At 43.8% G+C, this 13,264-nt stretch overlaps 1 protein-coding gene across 5 annotated transcripts in view; it reads right to left on the reverse strand.

Moving 5' to 3' along the window:
• shroom3 (shroom family member 3) overlaps positions 1-13,264 on the reverse strand; it is an 85,733-nt gene that overhangs the window by 6,507 nt on the left and 65,962 nt on the right. For all 5 annotated transcript variants that reach the window (XR_013932484.1, XM_080419063.1, XM_080419062.1 and 2 more), the window contains 8 exons: positions 12,766-12,964; positions 11,790-11,937; positions 10,083-10,156; positions 8,555-8,664; positions 7,203-8,274; positions 6,439-6,781; positions 5,097-5,242; positions 1,528-1,633 (listed from right to left, as the gene is read on the reverse strand). Coding sequence is in view for 4 of the 5 variants with exons in the window: in XM_080419063.1 (XP_080275189.1) it covers positions 1,528-1,633; positions 5,097-5,242; positions 6,439-6,781; positions 7,203-8,274; positions 8,555-8,664; positions 10,083-10,156; positions 11,790-11,937; positions 12,766-12,964 (2,198 nt within the window). In the remaining variant the exon portion in view is untranslated. The remainder of the gene's footprint in view (positions 1-1,527; positions 1,634-5,096; positions 5,243-6,438; positions 6,782-7,202; positions 8,275-8,554; positions 8,665-10,082; positions 10,157-11,789; positions 11,938-12,765; positions 12,965-13,264) is intronic.

Here is a 13,264-nt window from a genome sequence, read left to right on the forward strand (position 1 = left end):
TTTATATTACCTTTCCTACATTTAGTTTTTAATTATTTGTTTTATTTCATGAAGTATAAACCAATTCAAACAGTTCAAATTCAAAAGAATTTCATAGATACATACAAAACTGTTTCTGAACTGTCAATAGCCCTCCTCTGAGACAGTGAGCACTGAGCAGACATAAATGGTAGCATCTAATAATGAGCATTAGTGAGAACCAATAGAAGACTAGAAACAAATTTCCTACGAAAATTTAAGTGTGCCTGCGTTGGCTGAGGGTTTTGCCTATAACTTCGCCGTGGTACCACGAAACGGTGAAAAAAGTAATAGCCTGGTTGGCCCGGTCGTTGCGCACTTTTTGATGTATACATTGGCGGGGCCGTGACAACCGTGTGGGAGGAGTAGCATTTTGGTCCCCTCGGGCGGCCAAAAAAGTCAAGAAAAAAACAGCAAAATAATGATTATAAAATCAATAAAAAATTTACCGAAACTCAGAAAAGGAAAATTTAAAAAACGAAAAATTTAAGGTAAAAATGGGCATCTAAAACAATGTTTGAAAAAAATCTAATAATTTATTTTAATATATAAACAATTACTCAAATGGTTTCAAGTGCTTGTTTCACCCACTTCTGAAGGTCTGACGCAAAAAATTACCATTATACATTTGTTTGCAGACGCCTATTTAGGGGGGGTAGGCGAAGTTTTGGAGCATTTCGGGCACTTTTCAAAACCGGAAGTGATAAATCCACTTCCTGTTGTGACACATGTGTTCGCAGACCCCTATTTAGGGGGGGTAGGCAAAGTTTCGGAACATTTTGGGCACTTTTCAAACTGGAAGTCAAGAGGTCCAAGTCCGACTTGGACCATTGAGCTGCATACCCCTCAGAGAGTGTTTTGGTGTAAAAAAAAAAAAAAAAAAAAAAAAATTTATCGGGGAATTGGCCATGTGACCGATGAGAGGAGAAGAGATCGTGGTCCATTTCAATGTAAAAGGTTCATTACATCATCATCCTAGATGAGGATGATGATGATGAAGGGTAGGTTTGTAGAAAAAGTCTGAATTTTGGACTGAAAAGGGGGCGTGGCTACGTTGTTTCGCCTATAACGTCGCCATGGTAACGTGAAACGGTGAGAAAAGTAATGCGGTAAGTGGGACGGTCGTCCCGCACGTTTTGATGTATACATTGGCACTAACGAGTAAACCGTGTGGGAGGAGAAACTTTTTTCGCGGTACGTGCGGCCAAAAGGGGCGGAGTTTCACAGTTTTTGGCTAATAACGTCGCCATGGTAACGCGTGACGGAAATTCACTTCCGAGCACACGATTCCCGAACTGGCCGCACGTTTTGATGTATTTATTGTTGCGGTAGTGTAAATCGTGCGGCCTGTACGGTCCGGCAAACTTTTGTGGCGACATAGATATCTGGATTATTAAATATGGCGGAATGCAACAAGTGTGCCACTGCCATTGCATGGCAGGCACACTTAATAAGGTTGAAATTTAGCTGAAGTGGTTCCTTTGAAGTTGTCGATGAAAGTGATCTTACCTTCTGTGCGTTAAGATCTTTCTCCTCCTCGTCCAGATCTGTCTCCAAACCTCGCTCTGCAACTGGACTGTGAGCATGGCCGTCAAAGTAGACACCGTCTTGGATTCTACAGAGGGATTAACACCGTTTACAACTCTGTTTCCCAACATCAGGTCTGATAGAACAGTGGTTCTCAACCTTTTTTGACTCAGGGCACCCCTGTAAATAACGTTTTCATCCATGGCATCCCTGAAATTACACTGTTACTTTTATGGTCATATTACGCTACATAAAATATGCAAATCCTTCCCCCTATGATACAGTATGTCACAGAGGAATATCCGTTTCCATTAGAACAGACTGAAAATAACTTTATACTTGACGTTTAACCACTTAAACCCCAGCATCCCTAGTCTGGGGTAACGTTCACCAAAAATAGCCGATCTAGAAGCTCACAACGTGTCACAACGTGTCACAACAAGCTTGTAGATCTGCTATTTTTGGTGGAGAGAGTTGGGGTAGATGGGAAAATAACTCATACAGTGTAACTCAGGTCTGTTTTACTAAGCATAGAGGGTCTAAGTGGGTAAACTGAAGTGATATTGATGAATTCCAAATATTATCAAAGTATTCTGCGGCACCCCTGGACTGGCGTCACGGCACCCTAGGGTGCCACTGGACCCACTTTGAGAAACCCTGTGATAGAATGTCGGGAAGACGAACGCCAAGCCATCTAGAACCGTGGTTCCCAAACTTTTTAGCCCGATGTAAAAATTTGCTCAATAAAATATGTAGTCACATCTGTAATTAAATGTTCTATATGATGACAGCTTTACATAGCAAGTAGGATAAGGAAAGCAACCATCAAGAGAGAGAGAGAGAGAGAGAGAGAGAGAGAGAGAGAGAGAGAGAGAGAGAGAGAGAGAGAGAGAGAGAGAGAGAGACAGAGACAGACAGATGGACCCCTAAGAAACCCCGAAAATCTTCTTCACAAGGCAATGAAGGCATCTTAAAGATCAACTCTGTTCTCTACCCCCCCTACCCCCCCTTCATTTTCCTCTTTTGTATTTATATATTTTTTTCTCTCTTCATACCAGTAACCTGAAAGCTGATTGTATGACATTCTGTATAGTAGTGTGTATATCTGTCTATCTCTTATATGTCATCATGATTTGAGTGCATGGGGTTCTCATCTTAAACAAGCTGCATGCTTAATGAGAGTTAGTAGTTTAGTAGACCTTGTATTGTGAATTCGTACTTCCATGTACTGTTATGTACTGTCATGTACTATTCTCATGTCTTACTAAATAAACTACATCAATCAATCAATCAAAACAAGCCAGTGTCTGTTACGCCAGGACTGGCCACCAGTCGGCGGTATTGTTCATGTTTTGCAGAGAGCTCTTCCATTTCTTCAGGGTTACCAACATGTCTACAGTCCACACCAGTGTCATCTACGCTGTTATAATCCTGAGCGTTATTTTACCTCTGAGAGGCAGAGTTAGAAAAACACCTAGGATTTTACTTTAGATTTTGCCATTCAAAGAAGAATATATTGTGGAAACAAAAGTAGCAGATGGCCCAAAACTCAAAACGTGTCGCTTTGCGCCACATTTCGAGCTTGTGGGTCTTGTGCTACTTTTGATGTAGTATGATCAAGTACATTAACCCGTTAAGACCGGGAACGCATCTGTGTCATTTTAGATTTCTTTGGCTATTCAAAAATAGCAGATCTACAAGCTCATAGTGCGGCACCGAGTGCCGCGCTATGAGCTTGTAGATCAGCAATCTTTGAAGAATCGTGGAAATAATCTACCTAATCTTTGAATACATATTTTTTAAAGCAAACACTTGTAACTAAAATTTTTGATTCTGGGGGTCCCTGGGACAAAATATTTTGAGATATCTTTTATATAAAAAAAAAGATTTTATTTTTAATCGGCCTCAGGTCTTCATGGGTTAACTAAGTGGATAAGAAAATGCCCCCCCCTCCTCCCATCTGTTTTTTTTTACAAATGAAACCCTGGTGAACAGATGATGTCTGCAAAGAATGTTCCTTTTGATTTAAGGAGGGTCAGATAAACACACGTCCACTAATGAGAATGTTCCTCAAGGACATCCCAACAACAACATGGACTTATCTCCTCCCCTCCTCCTCTCTCTCTCTCTATACTTTCAGTTTTCCATGTAGATGAAGGTGATGTAAGTGGTACTTTTTTTTTGTTAACCACTTAAAACACTCAGGGCTCTATACTTGTGTATTTTCTGTTATGGGGAAAGCTTCGACATGAAGCTCACTATTTTCTGCTATTTTCTCCAGTAGGAGACTCCATAGACCATATTCACACGGCGGCCATATTGGAATTTAACATTGAAAGTGCCACCACCCGGGGTAGCTACTTTCATTGACTTCATAGAAACATCTAGACTGAGTGCCAAAGCAATGAGCAGCATGGAGCATTGTGGAGTTTGGAAGCGCTCGTTGGAAATCACTCAACGGTCCTGCGAAACCACCTGTTTCTAAATGTCACATATAATGCAGGAGGCAGCAGGACGTTACGTTATTGAAAACGAGCGCTTCCAAACTCTGACACTTAGAAAAATAACCACCTGCACGGAATGTATTGACACAAAGTATCTCATAACATGTCTACGGTGTATTTTTATGAATCAAAAACTTTGCAGATAGAAAGAGGATAATTCAAGCTTTCCGTACAGCTGCCATGTTGGTGAGTTTAACGTCGTTTGATACAATCAGAAAGGACTTTTCTGTTTGGATGTATGGGGCTGTCAAGGCAAGAAAGTTGTTTTTTTGCCACTCAGTAGGCGTTCCTGCATAACTTCCAGGTACAATGATGTCACGCGCATAATCTCTATTGGCTTGGAAATGCGACAAAAACCAAAAAATCTCCATGAATTTAACCCATTAAGACCTGGAACTGTGCCATTTTTAGATTTGAGCTAAAAAGCATAATTTTACACTTTGAGCTATTCAAAAATAGCAGATATACAAGCTCATAGCGCGGCACCGAGTGCCGCGCTACGAGCTTGTAGATCTGCTATTTTTGAAAAATCGTGAAAATGTTTGCAAATCTTTGAATATATATACTTTTAAAGCGAACATTTTTAACTTAAATCTTAGCTTCTGTCCTGGACATGAAAAAGATTGAGCACCACTGATATAGAAACATACGTTTTTCAGAAAACTGTTGAGATTTAGGAGACATGTAGAATCGGCTTCAGGTCTCAATGGGTTAAGGCTTCATGGGGTGTGTAATTGATAGAAAATAAGTAATTATTTGGGTGAACTACTCCTTTAAGTGGTTAAAATAAGTGTTAAAGGGCTCCGTATTCCCATGGCAATCATTGCTATGTTAAATTGCTACGTCATGGTGCTTTTAAAGCACCATATAACAAGTGAGTGATGTTTCAGAAAAGCTCTTCTAACCCTAAAGATACAAGCAAGTGAAGCAACCAACAGTAAAGACACTATGTTTAAGATATTTAGCATTTTGATTCACCCGGATTAGGCTTAACGATGAAAGCAACAGCATTATCCTTAGAGGTAGCCAATGTCATGTCATTATTACCTGTCATCCAATTGGCTGCTGCCCCTGCGTTGCCATGCCGACCTCCCAGCCAATCCGCTGCTGGGGAACAGTTCCTCCATGAGGTCCAGGGTGCTCTTGCCAGCCCAGGTGTCCAGGACGGGGGCCAGAGAAGGCTCCCTCAACACCTATAGGTGTCAACGTTGTTGTTATAGTTAGTTCATTTTAGTTTTGAACTTATGTTTTCAATTTCAGTTTTTAAAGCCGGTTTGCTAGTTTAGTTTAGTTTTGAAATTTTGTGAAAAGGCTTAGTTTCAGTATTTAGCAACGTATTTTTTACGCTGTGCAAGTTTGTCCTACCTGGAAAGCATCTGTGTCATTTTAGATTTTAGCGTTGGCTATTCAAAAATAGGAGATATACAAGCTCACAGCGCATCACTTTGTGCCACGCTGCAAGCTTGTACATCTGCTATTTTAGATTTTTTTCTTTTTAAATCATGAAAGTATGAGAACTACTGATTTAGAAGGCATTTGTAGACTCGCCCTCAGGTCTTGATGGGTTAAAGGGCAAGACCACTTTGGTAGAGCTTGGGTTGTGTAGTTACCTTGCCATGATGTAACTCCAAAGGTGGACAAGAAATTAAAAAATAATTGCTCCAGTGATTAGAAATTGTTAATTCGAAATTTGCTCTTCATTGACTTACATTGTACGGTAAAACAGCTCTCAAAGTCACTCTTTTAGCACATAAACGCAAACAAAGTTGATTCAGACTTTTCATAAAAATGTCAACTTCCTGTTGATTTAGCTATTTTTATAAAGAAAACCCGGACTGGATCCGCAGATCCGGATCTTCACATAGTAAAATCAGCAGGAAGAATTTGTATTAAAAAAAATAAACAGTACTGGGTTTGGTGATGTTCTATATTGTCTGAATCAGCTTTGTTTGTGTTCGTTTATGTGCTAAAATAGTGACTTTGAGAGCTGTTTCACCGTACAATGTAAGTCAACAAGGAGCATATTTTGAATCATCAATTCAGCAAATATTTTTTATTTATTGTCCACCTTTGGAGTTACATCATGGCAAGGTAACTACACAACCTAAACCTCTACCAAAGTGGTCTTGCCCTTTAACCCATTAAGACCTGGAACGCATTTGTGTCACTTTTAGATTTCTTTAGGCTATTCAAAAATAGCAGATATACAAGCTCATAGCGGTGCCGCGCTATGAGCTTGTATATCTGCTATTTTTGAAAAATCTTGAAAACATTTTTTTTTTAGATTTTTTTCCAAAAACAGTTTTTTTAAGAATCGCCTCAGGTCTTAAAGGGTTAAGTAAAAAATGTGAGTACTTCTTCCAACCCTTGTCCCTATAGCTATACTCACCAGCTGACGGGCCAGCGCCTCCACTCGCAGCTCCTCTGAAGACCTCTCTCTCCTGGGCAAGGGGAGGTACCGGAGGAGACCCACGCTCTCTCTGTCCTCCTCGGAGCCTGGGCTGGGAGGAGGTGTGACGGTGGAGGAGGAGAAGGAGGAGGAGGAGGAGGTGATGATGATGGGTGTCGAAGGGGAGAGCAGGGGTTGAGGGGAGGCCGGGGGGAGGAGGAGGACGCTGACCACAGGGGAGGAGGGAGAGAAGGAGGAAGAGGACGACGACGAAGGCCGCGACGAAGGGGAATGGACGGAAGGTCTCCTTTCTGAAGGCTCCAGGTCATCAATGCACTCACAACTGATTTAGACAGGAGGGGAAGGAGGAGAGAGGGGAGGAGAAGATGAGAGAGAGAGAGAGAGAGAGAGAGAGAGAGAGAGAGAGAGAGAGAGAGAGAGAGAGAGAGAGAGAGAGAGAGTTAAGTCAGTGGTTCTCAAACCTTTTCATGTCAAGGACCCCCAAATTAATATGTACATACAAGATTTGTGTTGTTATAAAAGGCTTCAAAAATATTCTGGCATCGGTCGGTCTCTAAATCATTGGTTCGCAACGCGGGGTCCGGGGACCCCCAGGTGTCCTTCAGGGGGTTCCAAGGGGTCCCCAAACAAATGATTGAACCGACTGGCTCCCTTACGGGTCTATAAGTCACAGATTAGGGTCTATAACTCACAGTGTACAGATTTAAATGAAAACAGTTGAGAATCACCGCTCCTAACCATACCTGTCACTGAATGCCGGCCCAACGTCATGCACCAGCTGGCATGGGGCGGGAGGAGGAGGAGGAGGGGGCGGAGGAGGTGGGACGTCGTCCTCTGTGATGTCTGTGTCTCTGACTGGTGGAGGAGGAGGTGGAGGAAGAGGAGACGGCGGCGGCACAGGAGGGCCGGAACCTTCAAAGAACACCTCGTCAAAGCTCTCCTGCGATTGGCCTACACAGCAGGGCTCCGTGGGATGCGATAGGCCGGCTGAGCCAGAGAGGCTCGACTCGGAAATACGCAGAGACGGGAGGCGCTGGTGGTGGTCGGAATAGAGGGAAGGCGGGGAAACGCTGCGTCGTGGGGAATGGTCCTGGGGCGACGGCGCCTGGGCCACTTCTTCCTCACAACGCCCTTCGTTCCCCCTGTCAAAACTGAGCAGTCTATCCCCGCGAAATTCCCTCCGAGTGTCAACATTCCCGGGGTCACTCAACCTCTGTTTGGCGTGAACGTTCAGCCTCGTCTCCGTTTCTGGGTTCTCCGGTCCGGCACTGAACGCGCTAGCTCCAATAGCACTGAACGCGCTAGCTCCATTAGCACTGAACACGCTAGCTCCATTAGCACTGAACGCGCTAGCTCCATTAGCACTGAACGCGCTAGCTCCATTAGGACTGAACGCGCTAGCTCCATTAGGACTGAACGCGCTAGCTCCATTAGCACTGAACGCGCTAGCTCCATTAGCACTGCTGTCACTATCACCACCACCAACAGCAGGAGAGGAGGCAGCCTCCCTGCCAGCCTCGTTGTACCTGCTAACGGCACCGTAAACATCTTTTCCGAAACCGCGGCCGTCATCGCCCTCCGCCGTGCTTGTCCGCGGTGAACATGGGAAGGCGATGGCGTCCAGGTTCGCTTGGCTCAGTCTCTCGCTGGCGCGCCACTCGGAGTTGGCACCGCCACCGCCGCCAGGGGGGGGAGAGAAGGGGCACGGCAGGCCCACGGATGCCGCGAGGTTGGAGGCGCTGACGACACGTTGGCGATCCGTGTTCCGCTGTCTGTCTCGACGCGTTACGGCCGAGGGATGGGAGAGGGCCGGGTCTAGGAGGAGAGAGAACGAGGCGTCAGGTCATTGAAGGAGTAGCTCTCCCCAAAAATTACTTATTTTCTATCAATTACACACCCCATGAAGCCTTGAATTCATGGAGATGTTTTTGTTTTTGTCACATTCCTAAGCCGATAATTTGACGACCGGCGGAAAGTTGCTAATGTTTCCAGTAGGAGACTACAGGAGACTCTGCCGGTCATCAAATTATTGGCTGTTTTCCCCCTGTCTTCAGCTGGGGGAAAAACACTTGGACACATGGCCTTAGTTATTTACCTTGTGCGGGGCCAGTATTGGAGTGGGTGTGGCTTATATTGATTTGGTGGTGTGGAGGGGAGGAGCTTGTAGCAGAGGTAGGCCTTTCTGGTCTCTGGGTCCCTGTGGGTCTATGGGACAGACAGACAGACAGACAGACAGACAGACAGACAGACAGACAGACAGACAGACAGACAGACAGACAGACAGACAGACAGGGATAAGTTTGATCATAGAAACTGACAAGCGTGATATTAAGATAGACAGAGAGAAGACAGACAGACAGAGAGACAGGTAGATAGACAGACAGGCACACACGGATGATCAAGTCCTTCCATCCCATCCTGTTCCAATCACAAGGACACTATGTTGCAAACAGCAACGGTACGATGTTATTGCCAAAACCTTTTACGGCCCAGCTGGAATGAACAAATCACATGGCTATTATTTATACACTCAGAACATCAAGTGATCTCTGGACATCATATTTTTAAACCAAAAATAGTTGACATTTTTAACTTGATAAATGGCTGGAACTTTTATTTTGTTTACTTTCCACTCCGTGTGCCAAGGAGCTCTGCACCTCCTTTTATGCACCCTCTCCTCTCTGTATCTCCCTCTGCACCTCCCTATATGCACCCTCTCCTCTCTGTATCTCCCTCTGCACCTCCCTATATGCACCCTCTCCTCTCTGTATCTCCCTCTGCACCTCCCTATATGCACCCTCTCCTCTCTGTATCTCCCTCTGCACCTCCCTTTATGCCTTTTATTTAAGTAACATTTTTAGGTAATTTTACTTTACTGGAGTATTTCCACTTCAGCACTATTTAAACTATTTGAAAATAGCAGATCTACGTGTTGTGAGTTTGTAGATCTGCTATTTTCAAAAGATTTGTTTTGACCTTTTAAACATTATGATAACTTGTGAAACGGGACATTCTGCACAATGAGTACCTTTACTTTAAGTATACTTTGATGCCAGTACTTTTGTACTTTTACTCAAGTAATTTTTTATTTAATACCGGACTTTTTACCGGATTTTTGGGCGGTGAAACCGCCCCTATATGTGAGGTTTGGATATTTGCACACCAAATCCTGCGCTGTGATTGGCCACAAATGTACCCCCCTAACCCTGCACCGTGATTGGCCAATCACAGTCTATTCAGGACTGTGATTGGCTAGGGAAACATGACACATGTGCATAGCCCTATAAATAGGACCATAACTTAAAAAAAAACATAAATGTGTTTTTTTTAAAGTTATGGTTTCTTCCATCACTTCTTCCATCACTGTGATGACCACTGTGACCACACCGCCCACTTCACACTGGGTGTGATTTTTTTTTTTACATTGCAGTATTGATACTTTTTTAACTTAAGTAAAACATGTGAGTACTTTCCACCACACACACACACACACACACACACACACACACACACACACACACACACACACACACACACACACACACACACACACACACACACACACACACACACACACACACACACACACACACACACACACACACACACACACACACACACACCTGTCAGTGGGAGAGAGGCGTCCTGGTCTGGTGGTGAACACTCCAAACATCCTCAGGTCTCCTGCATGGAAGCCCTGAAAAACACACACATGTTTACCTCTGTTACAATCAGTGTTGCATTGCTGAATTGGAACGTGGTTGCACTCTATTTTAATGACGTGACGCGCACGTCTCTTAACACCTACACTACAGGTCACACAATGGACAATTGATATGCATCTATAGGCTTATTCCTATGTTAATTCACCTGGTGTAAGTTTGTTGAGGTGTGAATTTAAAGTTGTTTTAAATCTATGTGTGTGCCTGCGCGTGCTCCTGTTCAAAATAAGGTTGTTCCACGGCGTGCAAGGCTGTCACATGAGCAATGCAACCCTGGTTACAACGCTGTTACATTGATGCAAGAACAATGGCATCCATTGCAGTAAGAGTGTGCTAACTTTCTACTAAGAGATAGGCTGTAGTTTCCATTAGCTTGCATTCCCCTTGTATCTTGTACAGTAGGTGGGCTATTTTCGGCTTCAGGGTTAGGGTTGAATGCATGTATCTTTGTGGAAATGGATGTTTACGTATATATACAGATGAAAAAGTGTGTGTGTGTGCGTGCGTGCGTGTGTGTGTGTGTGTGTGTGTGTGTGTGTGTGTGTGTGTGTGTGTGTGTGTGTGTGTGTGTGTGTGTGTGTGTGTGTGTGTGTGTGTGTGTGTGTGTGTGTGTGTGTACGTGCGTGCGTGTGTGTGTGTGTGTGTGTGTGTGTGTGTGAGATAGAGTGTTATCTTTGCGATGGTCCAGATCACACAGTGTCCAGTCACTATCCCTGGCTCTCTGGCACCTCACAGGAAGCCCAGAGACTTCTGGGTACTTCCTGTGTGGCAACCATTAGTCATACAGCCGCCATGGTCTAACCTCTATGATAGTACGCAGCTCAGGGTGGCCTTATAATTACAAAGTCTCTCCCTATGGATGGTACCACTCAAACTTCTTTATAGTCTCCAATACTGATCTGAGTCATTTAACCACATGAACCCCGGCATTCCTATTCTGGGCATGTCATGATAGGCAAACGTTCACCGGAAATACACGTTGTGAGCTTGTAAGGCAAGGCAAGGCAAGGCAGTTTTATTTGTATAGATTCCTAAGTCATATTTTGATGACTGGCGGAGTGTCGGTTAGGAGACTCAAAGAGACTCCATCGAGTCTCCTACCAGAGACTCCGCCGGTCATCAAATTATTATTAATTGATAGAAAATAAATTGTTTTTTGGGTGAACTACTCCTTTAACCCATTAAAACCAGGAAATGTAACCACTTTAACCATTATTTTATACTTTGGCTATTCCAAAATAGTAGATATTCAGGCTCATAGCGTGTAACTTTGTGCAGCGCTATGAGCTTGTAGATCTGCTTATTTTTGAAAAATAATCATTGAATATCTATATATATTTATTTAAAGCGAACATTTTTAACTCAAATCTTTGCTTATGGAGACTCCCTGGAACAAAAGGTTTGAGCACCACTGATATAGCAACAAGAGTTTTTCAGAAAACTGTTTGTAGAAGACATTTGTAGAATGGGCCTCAGGTCTTAATGGGTAAAGCAGAAATAATCTTCCCATGGTTTCGGCCATGACGTTTTCACATGTAATAAAGTGTTTAGAGACAAACAATTGCATTTAGTTTACAGGGTCTTTAAAGTGTAAACAGTCATATTTACCTGGTTGAGAGTCTCTACAGTGGGTGATGAGAGGGAGCGATGGTGCTGTGGAGCCACGTGTCTCTCCAGGAGATCCTCCACAGAGGCAGACTTCCCCGAGGAGCCCCGGCCCGGCCCGGACCTCTCCAGAGCTTCAGAACTTCCAGAACTTCACAATGGGAAAATATGATTGATGAATTGAATACATACTGTAGGACCACAATGGAAACAAGTCCCCAGGACTTTTTTTGTGTTATCCTTTTAGCTTAAATGTCTGACTGTACCTCGTGCTGTTTTACATTTCTGACTAATAAAGTATTCAATCAATCAATAGAATTATCCAAATATATTTACTATACAGCTCTCATAACATTGTAGGCTTTGGCATTCTTGGTCTCTCTCTCTCTATCTCAATTGTTTTGTCATTATATTAAGTAGCTGTGCACTAAACTAGCATTCTTAGACAACTAGAAGTGCAAACTGACATTGATCTAGAGCAGGGGTCTTCAACAGGGGGTCCGGGACCCTTAGGGGGTCCTCAGAGTTACTACAGGGGGGCCACCAAATGCTTGTGTGATAAAAACTTTTCTGAGGGGAACATTGGCCGAAAATAGCAGATCTACAAGCTTGCAACTTGCAGATCTACAAGCTCGCAACTACTGTACAGTACGCCGCTGTTTATAGACCGAAATGTGCAGTTTGGGCTGTTTTCTATGTGTTCTGTTCTGTCTCAAATGTATTTAAATTTAAGGAAATAGGGTTATGAACAGGGTTATGATGCCATAGCATGGGAGGACGACCGCCATTCAGAGTATGGGAAGTACTCCCCATTGGCTTAAAGGACAGCCAATGATGAAAAAGATGTCGAAAACATGTCGCATACTGTAGGTGTTCACTAGTTGCTCTGTCTGTTAGCTCTTCGAGCGAGCTGGTAAAAATATGAATCATAATCAGATCTGTGGTCTATAGCCATGCCAAGGTGAGTGGAACAGCTTACATTGGAGGGTGTTGTCCGGAGGACGAGGCCCTGGGAGCGGTCACCCTCCCTGGGTAGATGAGGTTGGTCTGGAAGCTGTGGAGGTCGGCTCCAGGGGGCAGGGTGGAGCACAGACGTCTCTCCCCAGGACAGAGGGTCCGTTCCGGGGCAGAGTCCTGGAGGGAGAGCAGGCTGGAGGTGGAGGAGAGGCTGAGCGTGTCTGAGGAGAACGAGGAGAAAAGAAGACAAGCTTAACCACTTCAACCCGTTAAGACCTGATGAGGCCCATTCTACTGTTTTCTGAAAAACCTATGTTTCTATATCAGTGGTTCTCAAACGTTTTCATGTCAAGGACCCCCAAAATGATATGTATTTGGCCACCGACCCCCATCTCAAAATGTTTTGTTCCAGGGACCCCCAGAAGCAAAGATTTGAGTTAAAGATGTTCACTTTAAAATATATATATTTTCAAAGATTTGCACACATTTTCAAGATTTTTAAAAAAATAGCAGATCTACAA

The sequence above is a fragment of the Gymnoscopelus braueri genome (genome assembly GCF_963280865.1).
Source record: "Gymnoscopelus braueri genome assembly, chromosome: 22".
In the NCBI taxonomy this organism is placed as follows: Eukaryota; Metazoa; Chordata; class Actinopteri; order Myctophiformes; family Myctophidae; genus Gymnoscopelus; species Gymnoscopelus braueri.